This window comes from Camelus ferus, chromosome 10 (assembly GCF_009834535.1).
Source record: "Camelus ferus isolate YT-003-E chromosome 10, BCGSAC_Cfer_1.0, whole genome shotgun sequence".
Taxonomy (NCBI): domain Eukaryota; kingdom Metazoa; phylum Chordata; class Mammalia; order Artiodactyla; family Camelidae; genus Camelus; species Camelus ferus.
In genome coordinates this window covers 56,845,034-56,872,003 of record NC_045705.1, presented here as the reverse complement: position 1 = coordinate 56,872,003, position 26,970 = coordinate 56,845,034, and the positions used below count along the sequence as shown (strand labels likewise).

General features: G+C 42.8%; 2 protein-coding genes across 5 annotated transcripts in view; both read left to right on the top strand.

The window, feature by feature from the left end:
• Positions 1–15,479, top strand: part of STIM1 (stromal interaction molecule 1) — a 170,238-nt gene extending 154,759 nt beyond the window's left edge. For 2 of the 4 annotated variants that reach the window (XM_014556683.2, XM_032489240.1), the window contains exons 8-13: positions 4,730–4,897; positions 5,409–5,509; positions 5,792–6,027; positions 7,305–7,397; positions 9,104–9,170; positions 13,560–15,479. In XM_014556683.2, coding sequence (XP_014412169.1) covers positions 4,730–4,897; positions 5,409–5,509; positions 5,792–6,027; positions 7,305–7,397; positions 9,104–9,170; positions 13,560–14,076 — 1,182 coding nt within the window. In that variant the 3' untranslated portion in view covers positions 14,077–15,479. Of the gene's footprint in view, positions 1–4,729; positions 4,898–5,408; positions 5,510–5,791; positions 6,028–7,304; positions 7,398–9,103; positions 9,486–13,559 lie in introns of all 4 variants that reach the window. The other 2 variants (XM_006181647.3, XM_006181648.2) reach the window with 2 other exon arrangements.
• A 1,442-nt stretch (positions 15,480–16,921) lies between these two features.
• RRM1 (ribonucleotide reductase catalytic subunit M1) overlaps positions 16,922–26,970 on the top strand; it is a 34,370-nt gene continuing 24,321 nt past the window's right edge. Inside the window, exons 1-3 of the mRNA XM_032489215.1 lie at positions 16,922–17,286; positions 24,596–24,684; positions 26,700–26,877. Of these exons, the coding sequence (XP_032345106.1) occupies positions 17,268–17,286; positions 24,596–24,684; positions 26,700–26,877 (286 nt within the window). The 5' untranslated portion in view covers positions 16,922–17,267. The remainder of the gene's footprint in view (positions 17,287–24,595; positions 24,685–26,699; positions 26,878–26,970) is intronic.

Sequence of the window (26,970 nt, the reverse complement as noted above, 5' to 3'; positions counted from 1 at the left end):
GGAGAGTCTACAAATTCCTGGACACCTCGAGGGGTTGGGGTAAAAGGGCAGGGGCCAAAGATCTGGGTGCAAAGTTTCATTTATGAGGACTGAATATGGCTCAAAGAATACCTACAAGATTCTCTAGACTCTTACCAATGAGTAGTGGAAAGTTGCAACAGTGAATAAGGGGTGAAAGCAGTTATTCTGTCCCATTTTTATTGAGGTATTTACATAAATTGTACAAATCATAAGTATATAGCTGGCAATGTTTTAGATACGCATGTGCCTGTGTAACCACCATCTACATCAAGATGTAGAATCTTTTAAGCAACTGGAAGTCTCACTTTTACCTCTCCTGTTCTCCCTGTCAATATTCTACCCAAAAGGTAACTATAGTCATAAGCTCTAAACCAGATTAGTTTCACCTGATTTTGAACTTCATATAAATAGCGCTATACAGTATGTATTCTTTTGTTCCTTTCACTCATCATTATGTCTTGAGAGTCATCTGTGTTATTGCATGTAGTGATAGTTGGTTTATTTTCATTGCTGGGTATTAATCCATTGTATGAGTGTACTATAAATTATTTATCCATTCTCCTGTTGACAGACAATTGGGTTATTTGCAGTTTTTTTTTTTTTTTGCCTTTTATCAATAATATTGTTTATGAACCATCTTTGTGGGTATAAGCACTTATTTCTGTTGGATATTTAATATGCCATTTATATGCTTAGCTTTATCAGAAACTGTCAGTTTTCCAAAATGGTTGTACCAATCTATACTGCCACCAGCAACAGTGTGAGAGTTCTAGTTGACCTACAACCTTGCTATCTTTAGGCATTTTCACTTTATACATTCTGGTAGGGATGTAGTGGTATCTCAGTGATTTTAATTTTAATCTTCCTGTTGATCAATAATATTTAACACCTTTTCATAAATGTATTGACTGCTTTATTTAGGACTCTTTTCTCATTTTAAAAATTGGATTATCTTTTAAAAAATTGATTTGTAAGAGTTTTTAAGTATATTCTGGATGTAAGTCTTTTTGTGAATATATATACATATATATTGCAAATATTTTCTCTCAGACTGTGGTTTGCTTTTTTCTCTCTTAATATTGTCTTTTAATGAACGGAAGTTCTTGATTTTAATGAAGTCCAATAAATTAGTTGTTGTTTATTTTTTAATGGTGCTTTTTGTAGCCTGTTTAAGAAATCTTTTCCTACCCTCAAGATTTTTTCTTACATTTTCTTCTAGAAGCTTTATTGTTTTACTTTTCATATTTAGGGATATAGTTTATTTCAAACTAATTTTTGTGTATAAGATGAGGTAAGAGGTCAAAGTTTTTTTCCTAGGTAGATAGTTTATTCTGTCCTGTGGTCTATTTGTGTATACTTACCCACTTTATTCTGTCCTGTGGTCTATTTGTGTATACTTACCCCACATTTTCTTACAACAAGTCTTAATACCTGGCAGTGTTAAGTTCTCCAGCTTTATTCTTCTGCAAGATGGCTTTTGCATTTCTGTGTTAGCTTGTCATTCCATTACAGTATGCTTTGTTGGGATTGTTACTGTTTTTGCATTGAATCTATAGATTAATGTGGGGGAAAATTGACATTTTAACCAAATAATTTTTCCAATTCATGGGCATTGTTTATCCTGTCACCATTTAGGTCTTTTAAAATTTCCCTCAGCAGTGTTTTGTAGTTTTCAGTGTAGAAGTCTTGCACTTGAAAAAAATTTTTTGTAAACTTGCTCTTATTTTTCTAGCTGCTTGAGGTGGAAGATTAGGTTATAGATATTAAACTTTTAATCTTTTCTAAAACATGCATTTAGAACTATAAATTCCCATGTCAGCACTGCTTTATCTGCATTTACTAAGTTTTGATATTTCATATTTTCATTATCTTTCAGTTCAAAAGATTTTCTAATCTATATTGAGATTTCCTTTTTGGCCTATGGTTATTTAGAAGTTTGTTGCCTGATTTTCGAACACTTGAGCACTTTTCTGTTTTTCTCATTGATTCCTAGTTTAATTTTGCTGTGGTCAAAGAATATATGCTGTATGGCTTCAAATGTGTTGAGACTTGGTTGATGTAAAAAGACCACACAATACAATTGATAGGCAAAGAGTGTCAGACTGAATAAAAAACAAAACCCAACTATATGCTGTTTCCAAGAGATACACTTTAAATATAAGGATACAAATGGTTAAAAGAAAGGATGAAGAAAGATATATGGTAAACACAAAGCAAAATAAAGCAGGGGTAGCAAATTAATATCAAAGTAGACTTTAGAGAAAGAAGTATTAGGAGAGACAAAAATGGACATTTCATTTATGATAAATGTGTAACTTCAACAGTAATGTATAACAACAGTAATGTATAACTTGGATCACCTAATAATATAGCATGTGTATGCTATTATACATATCAAAAAGTGATTACGTATTGATTATATATTAATATATCTTGATTATATAATTAACGTACGGATTATATATTAGCATGTATTATATATTAATATATAATCAGTATATATAAGTTATATATAGATTACATATTGATATATATCAAAAATTGAAAAAACTAAAAGGATAACGGACAGTTCACAAATTTATAGATTTTAACATACCTCTTTCAATAATAAGCAGCCAAGGATATCAGTAAGGATATAAAAAATTTAAACATGATTAATCAATTTGACCCATTGATGCATATAGAGCATTTTACCTAACAACTGCAGAATACACATTCTCTTTAGTGTTCACATATTGCTTCTGGTCCATTCTCTCCTCTCCTTCTTGGAATCCAGTATTTATGTTAGACCTCTTAACTCTATTTCACATGTCTCTTATGCTTAGCTCTGTTCTTGTTTCTCTCTGTGCTTTGGTTTGGTTGTTTTATATTGCTGTGTCTTTGACTTCCCCAATCCTGTATTCTGCTGTGAACATTGTGCTGTTTAGCCCATCCATTGGAACCTACTTTCAGATAATGTATTTTTCTAGGATGCCCATTTTACTTTTGTATGGATTCTTGTTCCCTGTCCTGAATTTCCATGTTTTCATGTATTGTATCCATATTTTCTTGTGTTTTCTTTAACATTTCAATCATAGCTGTTTTAAAGTCCTTGTCTGTTAACTAACATCTGGATACTTTATGGGACTGCTTATTTTTCCTCTTGATTATTGGTTATATTTTCCTGCCTCATGTCTAGTAATGTCTAGTAATTAATTTTCATTAAATGCTGGACAGTGTATTTCCCCCATTCCATTTTGTAATTATTTCTCTCATTGCACAGTTTTTGAGCCTGTTAGGCCAGCCCTTTCTTGTGCCTCCTGACTGTCACACTTCCCTCTACTTGTTCTCTCTTCTCTTTTCTCTCTCCATTCTCCCCTTCTGAGCTGATTCCATACCTCTAACTGCTTTTAATGTAGAACTGGATCCTATATTTTCAGACTTATATTAGTATATTAGTCTCTAAGGTATTTGTTCCGCATTTTAAATCTGTAAAGCCAGCAGTGGGTCATTTTATAGTTTCTTTTTCAAGGAACAAACCCAAATGAGTCTTGATCCTCTCATAGGCTCTCAGAGGAATGAAGGTGTTCAGTCCTTAGCCAAGGCCCTCCCAGTTCATCTTAGGCTGAGGGGAGGACCTCAGGCCTGCTATGGGATACTTCCCCATTGCCTGAAGTTGGGACGAGACTGCTCTCAATTTCTTTTCTCTTTGATTCTGACCAGCTGAAAGTCAGTGTCCTGATGGGGGAGTTGAGGATCACTTGACTGGATGAGATAGCAAGGAATCCAGTGTATATAGTGGATTCTGTATATACTTCAGACCTTTGATATTTAGGTGCTTTGTGGCTGCTTCATTATATGCTCCTTGCTGAGAAATCAGTGAGGAAATGTCTGCTTACACATTGGTCCTTCTGTATCTCAGCCCTTGTTGGCAATGCCCATGTTTGGTGTAAGCTTGCTTGTCGTCTTCTTGCCTTGTAGAGTGCTCTTCACAGCCTACCTGTCCTGCTGAATGGGAGAGTCATAAACAAAGTCTCTGGGCTAGCAGAGACTTTGGAGGGCATTCAGGCCAATCACCCTCTAGAGTAGCAATCATTTTTAAGCTCTTTACATGAGCTCTTTTCATACCTCCCATAATGGGGAGCTTACCTCTCTCCTGAGATCACCCCTTCACTTACAGTTTGGATTTGCATGGGAGAAAGCCTTTCTTTACACTAAATTGAGATCTGCTATAGGAAGCACATGGGGTCACACAGCCAGTCAAGTGATAGACCAGGGACCAGACTAGATTTCCAGATTCCCAACCAAGTGCTTTTCCTGCCACATTGTGATGAGTTGAGTCCAAGCACAGACCCCAACTCTCAGAAATATGATGATTCATTGAGATGACCTGTACCTCCAGAGAGCAGGGAAAATTGCTTAGATTGGCTGTATGACCAGGAGAGGCAGCTAATGAGGGAAAAAAGAATGTTCTAGTCTGGCAGCAAAAAAATATCTCCATCTGGGTTCTGGTTGACACTACTGACTGTGACCTTGAGTAGGTTACTTTCCTTCTCTGAGCTTGCTTTCTTGTATATAAAATACAGAGAATAATCCTTGCCCTTTTTCCCCTCCTGGGAGAGTTGTAAAGCTCACATGAGATAGCAGAAAGAACCCTGAAGTATCATACAGAGGCATTGGAGAGGGTCTTGGTAGTAGGAAGTGGCCTCACATCCTCTTGGCTGCGCAGGTCCGGGAGGCCTTGAGGAAAGCAGAGAAGGAGCTGGAATCACACAGCTCCTGGTATGCGCCAGAGGCCCTTCAGAAGTGGCTGCAGCTGACACACGAAGTGGAGGTGCAGTACTACAACATCAAGAAGCAAAATGCCGAGAAGCAGCTGCTGGTGGCCAAGGAGGGGGTGAGACCTGCCCTCCTGCTGCCTTCTCCTCTCCTCCTTCCCCCTCTCTTTTCCCTGCCCTTCTTCCTCCTCTCCGCCTCTCGCTGTCCTTCCTGTTGGACAAAGTGACATCCTGGTGTTGGGTTCAGTTTCTTTTCCTAATAATGTCCTCAAGCTTCTGGAGGAGGGAATGAGGGTGTGGGGCTATTCCTACCTGCCTTCTGGGAAAGATGAAGCAAGTAGAGGCAGGTAGAGGGAAGTATCTGCCGGCCCCAGCCTGCCATGGGGACAGACTCCTCCTGGGGCCAGGGTACTGTCAGGGGGTCCCTTTGCTTCTCTCATTGTCTCCATTTTCTCTCTACCCCTACTCTTTTCTCTCCCCTTGCCTTCCTTTTCCCTTTCCCTTCTTCTCTTCCTTCTTGTGCAGCCTAAGCTGTGCTAGGAGAAGGGGGACCCAGCCATAGAAAAGCATTTCTCATTTTTCCAACCTCTAATCCCTGCTCTTTTTAAGCTGAGGGCCTCATCTTTGCAGGCTGAGAAGATAAAAAAGAAGAGAAACACACTCTTTGGCACCTTCCACGTGGCCCACAGCTCTTCCCTGGATGATGTGGATCACAAAATCTTAACGGCTAAGTAAGTAGCACCTGTTGCCCAGCTCTGGCGCTGTCCATCCCATCCTCAGAGTTTGAGGGTGTCCAGGGCCTCCATCCTCAATTCTATTTCTTCACTGGTAGAGGTTCAGCTCTGGTCTCCTGCCCCAGCCCTAGCTATCTCCCACCTTGCTCTTAATTTTCTGATTTAGTTGTGTTTCTTATTTACACATATCCTCCCAACTTGTTCCTCTGAGAAGAGGCCTCATTTCTCATGGGACTCACACCTAGCCCATGGCTGCCATTTTCTTTCATCTGTCTTCAGGCAAGCTCTGAGCGAGGTGACAGCAGCACTGCGGGAGCGCCTGCACCGCTGGCAGCAAATTGAGATCCTCTGTGGCTTCCAGATTGTCAATAATCCTGGCATCCACTCACTGGTGGCTGCTCTCAACATAGACCCCAGCTGGATGGGTAGTACGCGCCCCAACCCTGCCCACTTCATCATGACCGACGACGTGGATGACATGGATGAGGAGATTGTGTCACCCTTGTCCATGCAGTGTAGGTGACCTCTTGGGTGGGGACGAGGGAAAGAGCCTTTGATGTGCAGATTGAGAAGTTGGCCTCTTCTGTGCTTAAGCAACATATGAGGCAGAAACCAAGGAAGGTGGTTCAACTCAGGACCTTGGTTAATAAAGCAGAATTTGCATCAGGATATTCCCTTATAGTTGTCCTTTTGGTTGTTTTTCCTTGCTATATGCTCTGCCTGCCCTCTGGGTCTATTGTGTTAAGTGTGTCTCCCTTCACTCTTTGTGTTTTTTTAATCCCTTTATTCTCCTTTTTTCCCTTCCTATCTACCTTTATAAAAATAATCTCCTTTAGTGGTTCATAATATAAAAATGGCATTCATTTTGACTACTTATTGCTTTTATTTGTTTTCATTTTATATTTATTATTCTTAATTGCTAAAGTAGATGAATGGAATGATGTCTCTTTCTTTTCAATTATTTATTTATTTATTTATTTTTAACATTTTTAAATTGAGTTATAGTCATTTTACAATGTGTGTCTTTCTTTTTGCTTTTTTGTGTGAGGTTTCATGGAGCAATAGTCCATTACAGTGATGCAGCCTTAAATCCTCCAAGTCAGAAAGACTTTCTTGTCCAGGAGGGATCTCCTGCACAAGGATGTCCGGGTTTCCACCTGCCCTCTTGGCCCTCCCCACCCTCTGTCCTGGGTCTTCCCTCCCCTTTTTCTCCTCTGTGATTGGCAAGAGCCGAGTAGAGCAGAGTCAAAAGAGACAACACTCTGTGGGAGTTCTTCAGTGAAGGGAGGGACATACCCCTTACTGACACAGTTGAATTTTTCTCTGGATCAGAGGCAATTTTAGATAAACAGAATAGACCTGTATGGGAAAGCTGTTGTCTGGGTCCATATCCCATGAATGCAGAGGGGGTGGCAGAAAGCTGGGCTGGATTAGGGGCTCACTTTCAGAAAGCCAGATTCTTTAATCAGGCTGGCTTCCAGCTCCAGACAGGATTTATTTGTAAATTTCTTCAGTGATAATTTGCCTCTGGCCAAGCCTCTTCATTCCCTGGTCTGATATCTTGCAGGACTTTAGTCAAAGGCCCAACAAGGTTAGGATCACCAGCGGGCAGAGCTTGATCCTGACATGTTGATCTAAAGTCTCCTATGTTCTCTGGGTTGGGAGGGACCTTCACTAGCTCTGAGACACCCACCCCTTGCCCCCGGCCCTTCCCTTGTCCCATTGAGGGGCAGGGTGAAGCCCTCTGTAAATCAGATTCTCTTCTCCTTTTGGCCTGGCTGTTGGACCCTAGATGCTGCCTGGCTGATGGGGCGTAGGTTCAGTGACCGCTCTCTCTGCTCAACATCCGTCGGCTCGGATGATCAGTCCCTCTGGAAATACCCGGGTTTGAGGAGCCCCTTTGGGGCCTTTGTTTTTCTGACTTTTGGGACTAAACTATCACTCCTACCCCATGGGCCCCTTCTCCTGCCTGCCTCACTCCCCTGCCTGTGCCCACTATTCCTGCACCACTGTCCCTACTAACATGAGGGAAGGGTTCGGGGGTGAGAAGAATCAGCCTGCTCAGCTGAGGGCTGGAGAGAGAACAGCCATGGTGATGGAAGCCTTAGGTTTCTCTTTTCAGCTCAGCTAGACAGATAAAGATGTCCTGGTGGCCCTTCTTCTAGCTGGGCTGAGATGCAAAGAGGGAAGGAAGGATCTTCCTCCTCTTTTCTCTTTCTTTGTTTCCCCCTTCTTTCTCCCTTTCCCCTTCCTTATTCCATGATTCCTCTTCCTCTTCAGCCTCCTTTTCAGGCCTTGAAAGCCACCAGCCATAGAAGCCCTGCCTCCCCAGCTCTCCATCACCATGGAACTGTGCTCTCTCCCTAATGGCCCTTCCAAGGCTTCTGCCATCCTTGTGACCTGGCCCTTTCTCTCATCTTTAAGGAGAAGGCAGGGAGGCCCATCTATCAGGATAGAGGAGAGAAAACAGAGGTGTGCATTCTGTTTTCAGCTGGAGCTGGGAGGAGGCCCAAGAGGGATGCTCTATCACATTCCTAAGTTACCTGGTACCCACATGCCCCTCCTCTGGGCATGGCGGTCATCATCTTCCAAGAGCCTGGTTTGGAGCATTAATCCAAGATCTGGTTCTTTGTTGGGTATACGCTTATTAGAGGAAGTTTAGAAAGTAAAAAGAGTAAATATGAGCATTAAAAAGGCACCAGTAATTCCACCATATTTGAGCACTTTCTCTTTCAGTTTTTTGTCTCTGTGAATTTTTAAGTAAGTTTTTAATGTGGCTAAAATAATGATAACCACTGCCATTTATTGAGTGCCGTGGACTGTGTCAGATACATTTAAAACATTATCTTGCAGCCTCATGACAACCCTGCAGGATTTTATAAACTGGGAATTTAAATAGGGAAGTAAGTTGCTCAAGGTCACAGCTAGAAATAGAAAGGCCTGGTTTTAAACTCTTGTCTTTTGTATTCCATAGCTCAAGGTGTTTCTTTTACATGTAATTTTGTATCCTTTTGTTTTCCCTGAGTGTTATAATAGACATTTTTCTATGTTCTAAAAATATTTTCATAAGCAGCATTTTTAAAAGCTGTATAACCTTCCGGCAACTGGATGTATTACCAATTCCCCAGTGTTTCACCTTTATGTTTACTTTCATACAACTATTAACAATGATGTGATGAATATGTTTATATATAAATCCTTGTCTAAATTGTGAATTATTTCCTGAGTTTGGCTTTCTAAAAAGGCTGGTTCTTAGTGCTCTCCCGGACCTTGTCCCAAACCCCTATCTTACCCTGTCCTGCCTGTGTCCTCCCACTAACTGCCTTGCCATCTCCTTTTATAGTAATGTTTGCCCTAGGTCTCCTTCCATTGGAATTGCCACTAAAACTGACCTGGGCACCTCATTTTCAACTCCCCCTTCCTTTTAGGGCCCCTGGTGGGAGGTTTGGGGGAGGAGGTACCCCGTTCTGTAGATTGGGCACCAAAGGCCCAGAGTGGTCTCCAGCGAGCATTTCTCCATGGGCAAACCTGCTTGCCTGCCAGCCCAAAGTAGGCTGGCCCTTCCTCACACTTTCTTCACTCTCCTTGCAGCCCCCAGCCTGCAGAGCAGTGTCCGGCAGCGCCTGACGGAGCCACAGCATGGCCTGGGATCTCAGAGGTTGGTAGAGGGCGAGGCTGGCCACTTCTTGACAAGCCGGGTATCTCTGCAGCGAATGCGCAGCCTTTCGTCTGGACAGTCTTTCAGTTCTGAAGGCCTCGGGACCAGCGCTCCATATGCCTCTGCTTCTTCTTCCTGCTCTTCTACTACCACCACCACCACTGCCGCCACCACCACCACCTCCATCACCACCGTCCATGTCCACCCTGTTTATTACCACCACAGCACTTCCTATTTCCTCCAGATGGAGCCCTACCCTGACCTACCCGCTTCTGACAGCACCGCTGTGATGCCTTGGCATTCAGAGAGCTTGGGGTATCAGCTGTCTCTCTTCTCTTTTCTTTCTTCCCTTCCTTACCTCTCTGCTGCCTTTACCTTGGCCATTGCCTGCTGGCTGCTGCTTGGTCAGCTGTGGGGGGTGTGCAGTGGTCTACCATCTCCTTGTCCTGTCCTTTCCCAGTGTGGGACTCCTCCTTAAGGTCAGTCTGACTCCCCACACCTCTCTTCCCTTCTCTGTTTAGGGTTTGCTGACTCTAAAAATGAGTAACAGCCCCCCTCCCTCACAGTCCTATAGCACTTTGGCCTAAACTTTCCCATCCATTATCCTAGTGGAGTCCTTTCTTCCTTTACTCCTTCAACAAACATTTATTGATACTCTCTGCCAGGCTCTGCTGGGCATGGGAATTCACAGATGATAAGATACAATCCCAGCCATCAAGAATTACAGTCTGGTCTGGGAGAGGTACATAAATAATTATGAAACAAATTGATAAGTGCTATGGGGGTGTTGAAGAGGCAGTGACTAACAGTGTGAACTTGGGTGGAATGCTTCACAAAAGGGATGACATTTGTACTAACACCCTGTGTGTAGGAAAAGGAGAAAGTGCATTCTAGGCAGAGGAATATGCACAGGCAAGGAGGTTCAAGAGTACCTGATATGTTGTGGTTCAAACATTGGCTATGTGTTGGTGGGAAGGTGTAGTAGATGAGGCTGGAATGATGAAGGGCTCTGAAAGGCTTGGGACTTTGGCCATTACCCTTTAGGAGATGGAAAACTGCGAAAGGGTTTCTAAAAGAAAGTGAATTGGTCAGATTTACATTTTAGAAATAACATTTTAGTGTTATTTAGGCATGTATAAAGGAAAGAATGGGGAGACTAACTTGGAAGTTATTGCAGTAGGCCATTAGGGGAGGTAACGGGGTCTTGGGATGTAAAGGAGAGGATTAATTTGGTAACTGGCTGTGAAGAGTGGAGGAGAAGGAGTCTAGAATGACGCCCGGATTTCTAGCTTGGGTGACTGAATGGATGTAGTACCCTTCATGGAATTACTCTTCAGAAGAGGGGAAGCACATTAGGGGTTTTGGACAAGCAAAGTTTATAGGTCAGGCAGACATTAAAATACTCATGTTCAGAGTAGGAGGTTAAGGTTCTGAAAGGTTAAGTAATTTTCCCCAGGTCCCAAAGCTAATTAGAAGCAGAACACAGACTAGAACTTGGCTTTCCATTTCAGGACACTCTGTTGGATATTATTATCCTTCTACAAGGTCTCAGTAAGTGAACTGTATGAGAACTGGTGAAAAGCTTTCTTCCACAGCCTGGTCTGGCTAGGGTCAGAGATAGTAGCCTTCAACTTGCTTGAGGCAAGCTTAGAAGACCCTCAGAAAGTCCTTTTCCTCTGGAAAGACCTCTTCTCTCTGATGTTATGACCACAGCCCAGTCCTGGTCTCTGGGCTGCAGCCTGCATACCCTGTGGCTTCCTTTTGGTCCTGCCTCACTCTGGATACCAGTCTCTCTAGCCCTACCCCTCAAACCTCTGGGTAGGTATCCTTGAGGTCTGTTCCTTTTTCTTTCACAAAAGGACAGCCTTTACTCGTGGTATCACAGAGCTGCTCATCTTCATTCCCATCCTCATTTTCATCCAAAAGCCTAGGCAGGGAGATTGCCTTTCCCAATACAGATGGAGAGAACTGAATTGTATTGGGGGCACTAGAGGATGCTATGAATCTCATGCTTCAAGGCCCAAGCTGAGGGCAGTGGGGAGGGAGGGTGGGGAGATTCCTGAATCTGCCTGGCCTGTTCACTACTTAATTTTCTTTTGCACCATGCATCAGAGGATCATCTCTAAAGGCAAACAGGCTCTCTAGTAAGGTTAGTAGCTTGGGGTGGGAGCCCAAGGCAGCCCAGCATTTGGGGAGGGACACCCCAGCCTATGAATTATCTCAAAGGTTCAGGGAGGGAAGGTGAACTTGCCTCAGTGGGACTTTTCCCTCCTACATCTACCCAGACTTCCTCCCAGGTTCTTTTCTTGCTTTGGGAGTCCCAGCTTTTAGTTGATGATGGAGACATGGAGGGATGGAAATCATTACCAAATGGGACAGTGGGCCAGGAGGAGTGAGTCTGAGTGGGCCCCAACCTTTTGACCCCTCTTTCCTTCCTTGGCATTAGAAATATAGGCTCCTGGGATCCTCGTCTCCTCAGCCTAGAGGGCCCCTTGTCCTAGTGTGGTTGCAACCCAGAACTTTGGTACCTTGCTCAGTGGTTCATATGTGTGTGGAAAAGGCAGGCTATAGAGAGGACCATCTTGGGACTTAGAGAAACAAGGACACATTTAGATAGAAGCAAGGACACCATCAGAAATATGAAACCAAATATGACACAGAATATTGGTAAACACTAGAGCAGGTGGCTGAAACAGTATTTGGAATGGGAGTAGGAGCTGGGATTATTCTCTGCTGTCCCCTGTCTCCAGGAGGGGACTGGCCCCGAGTGGCTGCTTAGTTAATTGTTTCCTACTGAAAATTAAATCTACAATAGCTATGAGCCAACCTTCTGCTTTTGCCTGTTTTCAGAGCCTGGTGCCCTCCCACAGCCTCCATCTTTCCAGGTCCTGCTGTGCTCCCCTCTCGCACTCATGACCCTTTCCTTTTGGTTTTCTAAATTGGATGTTTAAACATTTCCCTCAGCCCTCTCCTCTGCCTCTGCTGTGGGTTCTCAGACCTCTGAGAAAGTGGAAGGAGGATTAAAGGATGCCAGGGGGTTCCCATATCTACCTTTCCACCTGTAGGGGAAGGAGAGGTGGCATTCAGCATTAGTTTCATGGTTTTCTTAGGAATAGCCAGCCCCTTAAAGGGTCAGTCCTGGACTAGCCTCTGTGCACGCATGTCCAGTGTGCAGTGCCATGTCCCCATATAACTCAGCCTTGCAAAGAAGCCTCTTGTGACTGGCCTCATCATCTTCATTCCCACAATACTTTCTGCTATTCCAGGTGCTTTGCCAACATATTGAGCCTCCAAACAGTCTTGCAGGATAATTGAACTGGTACTCATTTGGCCAAAATTGAGGACCAGCAATATTAGATGACTTGTCCAAGGTCACACAGCAAGTCTCAGGCAGAGATGGAGGTTGAAATAGACCTTAGGACTTCTGGTGTGCAGTTCTTCTGAACCACTGCTCCTTAAAGGCCAATGTCCTGCCTTTCTACACCTCCCTATGTTCTCCCTGTCAGCAGAGCTCTGAAAAAGACCCCAGGCTTCCTGCTGCCAGCTGACTTTGGTTTGAACTCTGAAAAATTTCTTTGTGACCCCCTCTGAATCCTGAGATAAGGTTGGAAGGGGCAGCATCTTGGCCTTTTGGGGGTGGCTGAGGGATTGTTTGCAAGGCTGTTCTAACCTTCTCCGCAGCCTGGGTTAGGCCCACTTACTGCATGTGCCTTGTTCCTTGGGGCCTGGCCCAGACTGGGTGTGTCCCGGGGTGTGGCAGGAGTAAGTGGGGGAGGAAGGCATGGAAAATGGTGACTCCAAGGAATATGTGGGTTCTGTGTTACCTTAGGGTTGAGTCCTAAGAAAACTAGTCAGCTATGGGAAGCAGAGATGAGGAGGATGTCTGTGGCATTGAAGTCTATGGTTGTACCAGTTTAGGGCCTGGCCATTCATCAGGGGTGGGGCTCAGGCATTAGAAAGCCCTTTGACAGACAGATGATGGTATAATGACATTTGTTTTTGCTTCTTGTTGTCTGTCTCTACTCTATCCATCACTTTTCCCTCTTTCTTTTTCTTTTTGTTTCTCCCCTTGGTCCTTCTTCTTTCTACCTGCTCTCCTTTCACTTTTCTTCCTCTCCAATTTTACTCTTTTCTCCTTGTCTCTTCTCCAATCTATCCTTACTCCCTCCTCCTGTCTCCTCTCTTATCCTGGGCTCACGGCTTCCTCAACTTCCTTCTGTTTCTCATTCTTCCCTCTTTCCTACCTGCCTCTTCACCTTGTTTTATCCCTCCACCCCCATTTTTCTACCCTGTTCTTGTTTTCTCACGGGGTCCCTCTCTCCTCTTCAACTTCCCCTCCTGCCCTCCTATCCTCTTTGTGTCCTTTTCTTCCTCTGGCCTGTCTTACAGGGATTTGACCCATTCCGATTCGGAGTCCTCCCTCCACACGAGTGACCGCCTGCGTCTGGCCCCCAAGCCTCCTCAGATGGTCCGTGCTGCGGATGAGGCTCTCAATGCCATGACTTCCAATGGCAGCCACCGGCTGATGGAGGGGGTCCACCCTGGCTCTCTGGTGGAGAAACTGCCTGACAGCCCGGCTCTGGCCAAGAAGGCACTACTGGCGCTGAACCATGGGCTGGACAAGGCCCACAGCCTGATGGAGCTGAGCTCCTTGGCCCCACCTAGTGGTTCTCCAACTTTGGATTCTTCCCGTTCTCACAGCCCCAGTTCCCCAGACCCAGACACACCATCTCCAGCTGGGGACAGCCGAGCCCTGCAGGCTAGCCGAAATACACGCATTCCCCACCTGGCTGGCAAGAAGGCCGCGGCTGAGGAGGATAATGGCTCCATTGGTGAGGAGACAGACTCCAGCCCAGGCCGGAAGAAGTTTCCCCTCAAAATCTTTAAGAAGCCTCTTAAGAAATAGGCAGGATGAGGGTGGCAGTGGCAGGACAGCTTGTCCTTCCCTGGTCTTCTGCCTCCCCTTCCCTTCCTTCCATACCTGGCCTCCAGAGAGGGGCATGGGAGGGGCTGGCCCCAGGGATTGGGCACTGTACATACCTGTCCCCCGTACCCTTGGGCTCTTCAACATTATTTATTAACTGACCATCATGGCCTGCCTGCCCTGCCTCCCTCCCAACCAGGGGCTGCTGCTGTCACTTGCTCTCCACTTCAGTGCATGTCTTAGTTGCTGTCCCCTCAACTCCCAGCTCCACCTCTGGGGTCCAGCTTCTGTCTCTGCTGTCCCAGTTTTGAGGTTTGGTTTCTTGTTTCTCTCTGTCTCGTGCTTTCAGGCTTCTCCTTCCCACCACTCCCCAACTTCCCCTAGCAGTTGTGGGGGGGAAGATAGGAGGAGTAACTACTGACACCTGTGCCTCAGATCTGTTCCACCCCACTGACGATGGTTCTGTTTGCCCCAGACTGGGGCCTAGGACCTAATATTTGAGGTTTGTTCTCTGGGAGTGTGGTGGGCCAGAGGGAACCTCGGCCTGGAGGTCACTCAGGCCTCCAGGGGTCCATGGGGGAATGAAACCAGTTGCCAGAGAACGAGCCACTAGAGTTTTGAAGAGAGGCCAGGCTAGGGGATAGCTCAAGAGAGACTTCTCTTAGTTGGGGGATGAGTAGATGCCAGAGACGTGGGCCATAAAGCAGTCACCTTTTCTCTCTTCTCTCACCCACACCTGCCTCTCTCTTCTCCCTGCTCCCTCACACTGCAGGAGGGTTTGTCTATAAGAGGTGCTGCCCAAATGCTCCCCAAGCATCAATACTCCTAGGCTCAGGACAGTCTGCTCCCCTGGCCTTGGGAGCCTCAGCCATGATACAGGGCTCTAATGGAGCCCTGGAGCTGTTGGGCAGGATGTTGTTGCATTTGAACTAAAAGACAGTTTAAAATTGAAAAATGAAATCTCCTGAATTTCCCAAGTGCCTGCACCACATACTCCCCTCGTCAGACCCCATTTTCATATTACTGTATAGCCTGGGCCAGAGGCTCAGAAAGGACACAGCCGGTTTAGGGAAGGGGGTGGCTCAGGAAGATGGTGTAGGTCAAGGCGGCTGTGTGACCACTTCCCCCCACCCTCCCCATCCTCTAGACAACTCTCTCTCTTACCTATTTTTGCTATGGCTGTAAAGGTATTTTCCCTCTGCCCCACTCCCTGCCATATCTTTACTCTGGGATCCTATTTTGAGCCTGGGGTAGGGGCACCTGGGGCTGGTCTTAGGAGGGTGCGAGACTGCTTTGTACCCCCTGGACACCCTCACATGGGTTTTTCTGTGTTATTTCATAAGACTCTTTGAAGTCCAATAAAGCATGTAGGAGATTTTAACCTCTGCCTGCTTTGACTGACTCACATTGTGTTCTCTGTGCTCTTTGTGGCATAGATGATAGACTGAAGAAGAGACATTTCTTCCCTGCCAAGGGAAAATGAAACTAATACAGATACCTAAAAGCTCTCTGGGTAGGGTTACCAGATGAAATACAGGATGCCCAGTTAAAATTGAGTTTCAGATAAATAACTTTTTTTTAGTATAATTATGTCCCATGCAATGTTTGGGACACATTTTTATTTGCTAAATCTGGCAACCCTAGCAGTAGGCCATCCTGACCATGTCTATCCTGCAGCTTCACCTATGACTTTTAGAATTATGGGCATACATAGTTTTATCGCACTTTGCAAATATTGTTTTTTACAAATTGAAGATTTGTGGCGAGTATGTCTTATCAATGCCATTTTTCCAACAGCATTTTTTCACTTCATGTCCCTGTGTCACATTTTGGCAATCCTTGCAATATTTCAAATCCTCCACTAGCAAAAAGATTATGACTTGCTGAAGGCTCAGATGGTGGTTAACGTTTTTTAGCAATAAAGTATTTATTAAAGTATGTATATTATTTGTTTAGGCATAATGCTATTGCACACCTACAGGCTACAGTATGGTGTAAATGTAACTCTTACATGCATCAGGAAACAAAAAAATTCGTAAGATCTGCTTTATTGTGATATTCACTATATTGCAATGGTCTGGAACCACACTGCCAATATCTTCAAGGTACTGCTGTACTTCACAGGAAGCTTGGGGCCACGTGGAGGGCAGTAAGGAACAAATGCAGAGTTTTAGGGAGGGGATGCCAAATGAGATTTCATAAAAACCACTTTGCCTAGCCCAAATCAGAAGCTTCTACATCAGTCTTGTGAGGCATGTCTCATCTATTCTTACTCCCCACGTTCCGTCACCAAGTGCTGCCTATTCTACCTTCACAGGGCCTTATTGCTTACCTGTCTCTGGCACTACCCATTGGCTAATTCTAAAAGCAAATGGGTCATAGCACTGCCCTGCTCAAAATTCCGCCAGGGCTCCCATTTCTGTTAGGATAAAATCCAAACGCCCTTGGGCCTAACAAGGCTCTATCCAACACGATTGAGTGCAAGGTTTCCGGCCGACCTAAGGATCTTAGGGCTCCCGGCTGCCTCCGGGTACGGATCTCAGGCTAGAGCCCACATCGGACAGCAGTCTCGGGTTATCATAATGTAAGTCGTCAAGACAATGAAGAAAAAGTGGATGGTTTGGGGTTTTGTTATTTAAAAAAATTCTCCAACCGCCTTGACCTCGGCGAGGCGTGCAGGCAAGAGGGGCGGAGCCAGCCCTGGCGGGCTCTGCGTGCTACGTGCCGCCGCAGGGCCCCAGATTCGGCCTTGCCCACATTCAACATGGCGGCGGGAAAGCGGCGTTCCCGCCAGGCGTGTCCACACAGTGTGGCCGGGGGTGGGGTCGGGTAGGGAGAGAGGCGTTGTCTCCGGTCTCTGCCCACACTCAACATGGTGGCTGCGAAGAGAGGCCGACTATCTGCTAGGCTAGTCCTGCCCACCGGCCGCGGCGCTGGCAGCGTCGCGTAACGTCATTCGAGCTTCGTCGGGCGGCTTTTGCGTCGCGCCTGGCGGGAGCGGGAAGGGGATTCGGATTGCTCCTCCCTGCTCTGTGGAGGGACGTGCTTTCTGGGCCTGCATCTGAGCAATCCCTGGAGCCCGACCTTCGCTCTCTGCCACCTCCTCGATCCCGCCGGCCCCTCAGAGCTGCAGCCGCGTCTCTCATCCCTCAGCGCCTCAGCCACTAGCTGCGATGCATGTGATCAAGAGAGGTGAGAGGCCGGGAAGGGGTGGCGGGTGAGGACGCGCGGGCTGCGGCCTCTCGAGCAGTTAGCCGCGCCCGCCCGCCTCCGCCGCTTCCCGCGCTGCCCGCCGCGGCTTCCCGCCCTGTCAAGCTCCTGTTCTTCCGTCAGTCGGCCTCCAACCCCGCTCCGGCCTTAGGTCTGCGCCCCTCGGCTCCGCCGTCCGGCCTCATTTCTAAAGAATAGCTCCCCTTTATCGAGTAGTTCCAGTGCGCGCCAAGCACCTTCCACTCAGTATTTTATTCCTCACCGCGAGCCTCTGACGTAGGGGTTATGAAGAAACTGAGGCCCAGGAAAGGTTCGCGGACTTACTCACAGTGACTCAGTTGATGAGGTCAAGGTTCGGACCCACGGCTAACAACAGACGTTATTTGAAAGGCTTGGGGAACTGCCCTACTCACGTAGGGAGGTAGGAAAGCAGGGGCCGTGCACCTTACACGGGCACCTACCTGCTTTCTGATCTCTTGTGGGTGAAGAACGTTAGACTCAGACACAGACATCTCCACGGAGTCTGCCCTTCGTAGAGGAGGGGATGTGTTACCGTTTGCCCCAGGAGTAGCCTCAGAGGAATTTGGGATCCAGACTACCTGGCCTTCCCCGAGATGGGAAGAGTAGGGTGGCCGAGACAGCTTCTGGCCGGGTGGGGACCGGGAAGAGCCAGGGACTTGTGTTCTTCCTCAACGGTTATTCCCCGTTAGACTTGCTGAGTACTTCCTTTGTGCCAGCCCTTTGATTCTCTGAAATTAATTATGAGAGGAGACAGCCCTGCTTCGGGAAAAGGTTTAATCAGGTTGAAAAAACAAGAGCAAAATATACTTTTAACAGAGAACCATGATATGGGACAAGTACGAACAAGTTTTGAGTCGACTCTAATGCCTCTGTTAAAACAAAGTTATTTCAAAATTGTAGGCACTTAGTAAATACTGGTTGACTGACTGTTTTGTCTACTAGGTTGTGTTTCAAAAATGGGGACTTTATACAAATGAGGAGCTCTTATGATAAATCTGTAGCAGATGAATTGAAAACTTGTGGACATCGATTTTTGGAGTGGGTACCACCTCTGTCAACCCTTTTGGGTCCGCTTTTTTTTAATTCATTTAAAAATATTGATTTAGTTAATAGTTAATTTACAATGTCATGCTAGTTTCAGGTGTACAGCAAAATAATTCAGTTCTACATATATTTTTCCTTTTTCAGATTCTTTTCCATTATAGGTTATCACAAGATACTGAATATAGTTTCTTGTGCTATACAGTAGGTCTTCATTATCTGTTTTATATATAGTAATGTGTATATGTTAATCCCAAACTCCTAATTTATCCCCCCCCATCTTCCCCCTTTGGTAACCATAAGTTTATTTTCTATGTCTGTGAGTCTATTTCTGTTTTGTAAATAGGTTTATTTGTATCATTTTTTAAGATTACACATATAACTGATATATGATATTTGTCTTTGTCTGACTTCACTTAATGTAATAATTCCTAGGTCCATCCATGTTGCTGCAAATGGCATTATTTCATTCTTTTTTATGGCTGAGTTATATTCCATTGTATATATATACTATGACTTCTTTATCCAATCATCTGTCGATGGACATTTAGGTTGCTTCCATGTCTTGGCTATTGTAATAGTGCTGCTTTGAACATTGGGGTGCATGTATCTTTTCAAATTAGAGTTTTCTTCAGATATATGCCCAGAAGTGGGATTACTGGATCATATGGTAACTCTATTTTTAGTTTTTTAAAGAACCTCCATACTGTCCTTCATAGTGGCTGCACCAATTTACATTCCCACCAACAGTGTAGGAGGGTTCCTTTTTCTCCGCACCGTCTCCAGCATTTATTGTTTGTAGACTTTTTATGAAGGCCATTCTGACTGATGTGAAGTGATACCTCCTTATGGGTCCACTGTCAAATACTGTAGTTTAAAAAGTACCACCTACAATAAGCTCTAAAAGGCAGATCTTACTTTGTTTCTCATTCCTTCAGAGAACGTAATTTGATCAAGATGGTTCACTGCTAGATTCTGCCAGTGAGAATTCAGCAAGTCTTGTTAATTTGCAAAATTGTACTCAGATTTGTTTTTGTTTTTTATTTCATTTTTGATTTTTAATGTGCTTAGTTCCCCTTCCTCCTGCCCCCCTTGTTTTGGCATGACAGTGTAGTAGCATACTAACTCCTGTAGTTTTTGTTAATTTTAATGTAATTATTCAGGAGGGCAGCTAGCAGTCAACCTAAAGTACTTACTGAATGTGCTAATATCTTGCTAAGCACTCTGAGGGAAATAATAGAGGGAGAAGGTATCTCCATCTTCCACAATCTTAGGACTGTTAGGGATGTAGGAATAATCCACATGAAATTTGTTACATAACAGAAGGGAATAGTAGATGAATTGTTCTCATCTGCTATCTTGGGCTGTTTTTCTTGTTGGGACAGTATTGTATTGCTCAAGGAGATTAAAATAAAACAAGAAAAAGTTCAGAACCATTGGAATAAATGCAATGTAGCTGAGTTGTAAAGTGAGCTTTGAAATTCAGTATTGTGTTTTCAAAACTGGATTGTAACCCACGGTAAAAATTATATTTTACATTATGACTGAGTATACACAGCATGTATATGTATGTATTTACATAAAACTGAAATGAAAGTTTGCAAAATAATACCTTCTAAAGTATCCATTTGTACTCTGATAACTTCTGTTCCAAATCCTTTCTCTATTGCTCCTCCTCTTCTCCCTCCCTCCCATCCTTTCTAATTCCCTTTATAGCCCATTGTATTGTTTTACAACTCTGTGTGGATGCTGTACTGGGTACTGAGGTTACAGTGGTGAGTAGGCATACATGGTTCTTGCTTTCAAAGATCTTACAATCAATTGAGAGAGATAAACGAGAATGTTAATATAAAATATGATAAATATTGTCATAAGTAAAGTACAGGCTATAGAAGCCCATTCATTCAATTATTCAGAAAGTATTTACAGTCATCCCTTGGTAGATATCTATGGGGCATTTTGTTGCAGGACCTTCTGTGGATACCAAAATCTGTGTATGCTCAAGTCCCATAGTCCCATAGTTTGCCCACGATATCTGCCGGTTCGGTATCTGCGGGTTCTGCATCTGCGGATTCCAGTTCCACATTGACGTATTAAACCAGCCGTGGATCATAAATAATATACGACCCGTGGCTGGTTGAATTTGCACACGTGGAACCTGCAGATACAGAGGGCTGACTATTCAGCACCTCTTTTGTGCCAGGAACTGTTTTAGGTACTGGGGATTTGGCACTCAGCAAAACAAGCTAAATCCTTTTTCTCATGGGGTTTACATTCTGGTGTGGGTAAGAGTAGTTAAGTGTATACAAGAAATAAGTTGACGTGTAAGAATGAGTTAATTTCAGGTAGTGATTAGTGAGATAATGGTAGTAAAACAGGGTAATATGATAAAGATGAATGAGAAGATAATCTTGGATTGGATCCTCGGGGCAGAGCTGACCATGACTAAGAGCAAGCTATGTGAAGATCTGTGGGCTGCACGTTGTGGGCAGAGGGAATAGAAAGTTTGTGTCTTGTAGAAGAGGCACATTCTTGGTACAGTATTAGCAAACTCCTCCTGAAGAGAGAAATTAAAGAAGATAGCTTATAACCAAGAGGAAATCAGACAATTAGTATTCTAGAGCATTTCATAGGAGGAAGAAATCAATGTGAGTTACAGTGGTTGGGGCAGGTTTCATGGACGTGGTGAGAGTTGGGAGAGTGAGTAGGAGTTAGATGTATAGAAGGGGGGAAGAGGGACTTCTCAGTAGAGTAAGGTATAAATAAACAGTGATGGATGTGGGAGTGGGAGGCCCCATTGGGACTTTGAATACATCACAGGGAACAGTAGAAGAGATGTGGGACCATATTAAGGTTTGAGAGAAGGGGATAATAATGTAGGCAAGGAAGAATAGGGATTAGTCATATGATGAAATCAGCATGTGGGTTGAAAAATGACCAGGTGGAATGATAGGAAAATGACCGGGTAGAATGATAGGCTAGAGAACAGTGGATCATTGGTTCTTTAGCCCTTTAGTGTGCCTCGCCTTTCCGATGTGAGTTAAGACTTTTACTGTTGTACTTTTTGTCAGTGTCCTGATTACTTTGGCAGCTGCAGAATTCTCAGTTTGCTAATATTGCTTTATGGTCACCTGCCTGCCCAGTTAACCAGTTGGTAGAGCATTCAGGACTCAGTCCCAGTGTGGACCTGTCAGTTTACTCTATTCCAGAGTTAAACGCTGCATGTGTGAGTCTGGTTAGAAAAGATCACAATGGTAATCAGAAAGACAAGGGCTATCTTAGTTAATATATTAGTGTTTTAAGAAAAATTGACTTGTTCCATTGATGACGGGTTAGTAGTAGTATCTTATTGTTCATTTATTTTTCATCAGACATTTGAGAACTTACCTTGGGCCAGCTAGGACTTTTTGTTTGGAAGAACAAAGAGCAATAGGATCTAAGATCAAAATCATAAAAGGACTAACTAGATAAGTTCTACACATACTTGCTTTCATATCCCCAAAATAAAAACTAAGAGATTACCTCTGGAAGATTGTCTTGAGTTACAAATAGAAGTACCTCTTTACATGATGTGAAGTATATTCACGATCAGTAATTACTCCAGGAGAATATGTAAGCCAGATTATCATGAAGGTGTTAGAATGGAGACAGGTTTATAAATCATTTAGCATTCAATAAATATTTGAATACCTTCTATGTGCTAGGCCTTGGTCCTTGTTCTGGGAATACATTGGTAAATAAAACATGACAAAATCTTTTCCCTTTTGATGCAGTTTGGTGTAGCCACTGTGGAAAACAGTATGGAGATTCCTCAAAAGACCAGGAATAGACTTACCATATGACCCAGGAATCCTGCTCCTGGGCATATATCCAGAAGGAGCCCTACTTTAAAAAGACACCTGCACCCTAATGTTCATAGCAGTACTATTTACAATAGCCAAGACATGGAAACAGCCTAAATGTCCATCAACAGATGACTGGATAAAGAAGAGGTGGTATATTTATACATGGAATACTATTCAGCCATAAAAACCGACAATGTAATGCCATTTGCAGCAACATGGATGTTCCTGGAGAATGTCATTCTAAGGGAAGTAAGCCAGAAAGAGAAAGAAAAATACCATATGAGATTGCTTATATGTGGAATCTAAAAAAACCCCACACAAAACATATATACAAAACAGAAACAGACTCATAGACATAGAATACAAACTTGTGGTTGGCAAGGGGGTGGGGGGTGGGAAGGGACAGAATGGGATTTCAAAATTAGAATAGATAAACAAGATTATACTGTATAGCACGAGGAAATATATACAAGATCTTGTGATAGCTCACAGCGAAAAAAAAATGTGACAATGAGTATATGTATGTTCATGTATAACTGAAAAATTGTGCTCTACACTGGAATTTGACACAACATTGTAAAATGACTAACTCAGTAAAAAAAAATGTTAAAAAAAAGCATTACGTAGCTCAAAAATAAAAGTTTGAAAACTAAAAAAAATAAAATCTTTTCTTTTTTTGAAGTTATATTCTAGTGGATGGGTGGGGAGTCACACAATAAACATACATAAGTAAAATAGAGACTATGTCAGATGATTATAGTGCTATGGAGAAAAATAAAGCATAGAAGGAGAGGGGGATTAGAGGGGCAAGGTTGTGTTTGGGGCATTGCAATTTAAAATAGGGTGATCAGGGAAAGCCTCGTTGAGAAAGTGACATTGAGTAAAGACCGAAAAGAGGTGTAGGTAGCAAGGAGCCAGGGTTGCCAGGGTAGAGTGAGCGAGGAAGGTGGGAGAGTAGGAGGTGAAGTTGTAGGGGAAGGGGACACTCAGGGCAGGTTGTGTAGGAGTCTATGGACTATTTTAATGATTTTTGACTTTGATTCTGAAAGAGATGATAAACTACTGTTGGGAGTTTTGAGGTGGGTAACGACATGATTTTGACCTAAGTTTTAAAGAATAATTCTTTATATTTATATGTATATATTTTTAACTGAAGTATAGTCAGTTTACATTGTTGTGTCAGTTTCTGGTGTACAGCATAATGCTTCAGTCATACATGAACATACATTTATTCATTTTCATATTTTTTACTGTAAGTTATAAGATATTGAATATAGTTCCCTGTGCTATACAGTATGAAGTTGGTGTTTATCTATTTTATATGTATTAGTATCTGCAAATCTTGAATTCCCAATTTATCCCTTCCCACCCTCTTCCCCCACTGGTAACCATAAGTTTGTTTTATATGTCTCTGTTTCTGTTCTGTAAGTAAGTTCATTTATGTCTTTTTTTTAGATTCCACATATAAGTGATAGCATATGATATTTTTCTTTCTTTTTCTGGCTTATTTTACTTAGAATGACAGTCTCCAGTTTCATCTATGTTGCTGCAAATGGAATTATTTTATTATTTTTTATGGCTGAGTAGTATTCCATTGTATAAATATACCACAACTTCTTTATTCAGTCATCTGTTGGTGGGCATTTAGGTTGTTTCCATGTCTTGGCTATTGTAAATTAGTGCTACTGTGAATGCTGGGGTGCATATATCTTTTTGAATTAATGTTCCCTCTGGATATATGTCCAGGAGTGGGATTGCTGGATCATATGGTAAGTCTATTTTTGTTATTTTTGTGGAATTTCCATACTGTTTTCCATAACAGCTGCACCAATCTACATTCCCACCAAAAGTGTAGGATGGTTCCCTTTTCTCCCCACCCTCTCCAGCATTTATCATTTGTGGACTTTTGAGTGATGGTCATTCTGACTAGTGTGAGATGACATCTCATTGTAGTTTTGATTTGCATTTATCTGATAATTAGTGATATTGAGCATTTTCTCATGTGCCTATTGGCCATTTGTTTGTCTTTATTGGAGAATTGCTTGTTTAAGTCTTCTGCCCATTTTTGGATTGGGTTATTTTATTTTTTTATTATTAGTTTGTAAAGAATAATTCTGTCTGTCATGTGGGACAAGGGGGGAAACAGATCATTTGGGAAATTATTGCAGGAATCCATCTGATGTATAATGTAAGGGAAGACTTTCAGTACAGAATTCCTACTTTTTGAAGATAAAAAAAATCTCTTGGTGAATCTCATGGGGATCTGAATCTTTTAGTGTTTTATGTTGGCCAATTAAAAGAAACTTACATTGTGATTACATTTGATTCTTTGACGTTGCTGTCTTAACAAGTACTAACATGAGTTACACGGTTTGATTCTTCAGATGGCCGCCAAGAGCGAGTTATGTTTGACAAAATTACATCTCGAATCCAGAAGCTTTGTTATGGACTCAATATGGACTTTGTTGATCCTGTAAGTAAATAGGGTTTGTATCTTGGGTTCCTTGCGTCATTTTTTCACTTGTCTCATCTCTGGCCCTTCACTTACTTGGTAAATATTTTGGTTTGGTATTTTGCTCATGGCCTTGAATATAAAATGTGAACTCATTGCTTAAAACATTTTTTTCTAAATTTTTGTTCTGTGCTGTGAGTTCTGACTTTTCAGAGAACTATAAAAGTGAGCAAAGAAGAAGACTTGATGTGAACATTTCGTGTTAGAGACTTCTTTGAGTAAATTATTCGTAAGTGGAAAAGCCTATAGTAAAGCTTATTTTGGAATTGTGGTCATTTGGGTAGAAGTTCTAGTTTGAAATTTGCTTTTTTGTTATCTATGTAGAAAGAATACATTAAAGTAATATAAAGTAGATTTCATGGCCAACATTTGAATTAAGGAGAGCCAACTGTTCATAAACAAGTTTCGCTGCTTTTTTCCTTATCTTCTGTAACTCCTTTACTCTAGACCCTCAGTATCCCTTATCTAGACTGCTGTCTGCAGTGGTCTCCAAAGTGTCCTCCTGGTCTTCCTCTCAGCTTACAGTCTTCAGATACATCTTCCACATGGCTTTTAAAATGATCTTAGTAAAATGGAGTCTCTAAGAACCTTTTTTTAAACCCATCCATATTGCCCGATCCTTATTTAGGTATTTTATCTGTGCTACTGTAGCACTTGTGCTGGCCTCATAGCATTAACCACATAACATACAAATTAATTATATGTTTCTGTCCTCCCCTAGAGTTGTGGGTGGTCTGTATCTTATTCTTGTGATATCCACAACGCTTGACACAAATATAATTAGATGCCTAATGCAGTACTGAATTTCAGAGTGCAAGGGTGCTGGAGCTGACTCGAGCTTTTTAGGGAAGATTTAGTTGAAAAAGTCTGTATGCTTTTAGAAAGGGCATGGCTGGCACACAGATGCTATTTTATTCTGAGTTCTGATTACTTGGCATGTAGCACCTGGAAACTATTTAGAAGACTTCACCACTCTTTACTGAACATGACTGCTGGATCTGGGAAAAAAATGATCAGGAGCAACCTGAGCTTAGGTCTAAAATGTAACTGGAATAGATTTTAAACTATTAGTTACACACACTTTTTTGAGGGAGGCATGTTTTTTGGTCAACTATGAAAAGCATTTGTTTTCTGTTGGATTAATCTTTTTTTTTTTTTTTAAAGATTCAGTAAACACAAACATATATACAACTTAGAATTTGTCTTTCCTGACTTGTGCATTATGTGTTTTTTAAAAAAGGATACCTTGTACTGTATGGTCTTGAATACAGTGATATGCAGTGAAGTTGAATGGGATATGGAGCGAGAAGACTTAGACAGTAACCTTGGGCAAGTCCCAGTGACCTGAGCCTTGGTTCCTCGTGGTAGTGGTAGTTATACCCATCTCACAGGTAATTGTGAAATGTCACAGAAGATTATGAAAGTTGAGATATTTGGTAATTTGTGGAGTGTTAAAGAAAGAGTAGTCGTTAATTACTTGATGACTCAGCCCCAGCTCTAACTTATACCTTTATCTCCTTTCATTGGAATGATTCAAATTTGATTCATTTGCTTTCCTGTACTTGCCCTTAGATAGAATTTGGGGGAAATGGGTAAGTATGTAGCTCCAACCCTGATTACGTAGAGAGAATTTGAATGAAAGATGGGGAAATACTTAAAGAATCATTGGTCTGTTTTCAGCTGTTTCCCTGTGTGACTGTTAATCTTTGCAAAAGCTTTACTTAGATTTTTAAACTTTATGTATTTATTTTTAGTGATGATCTCTTCATTGTATATGTAGTATGCGTTATATAGCAGCTCTGTTGGCTTATGAATTCTCATTACTAAATTTTCTAAGCCCACCATTCTAAAAGGTAATTTTTCAAAAAAGGAAGTTGTCTGTTTTATTTTGATATAAATTTGATTGTTAATTGCTCTCTTAAGGAAGCTGTTGGTTCTTGGGAAAGCACAAATAATTCTTGGTTTTGCTTTTTCAGGCTCAGATCACCATGAAAGTAATCCAAGGCTTGTACAGTGGGGTCACTACTGTGGAATTAGATACTTTGGCTGCTGAAACAGCTGCGACCTTGACTACTAAGCACCCTGACTATGCCATCCTGGCAGCAAGGATTGCTGTCTCTAACTTGCACAAAGAAACAAAGAAAGTGTTCAGTGGTGAGTCTAGAGGAAAAGAGTTAGAAAGAATTTAGTATTCTCAGAAAATTTATAAGGGTACTAGAATGAAACCTTGAATGTCAAAAGAAAAGT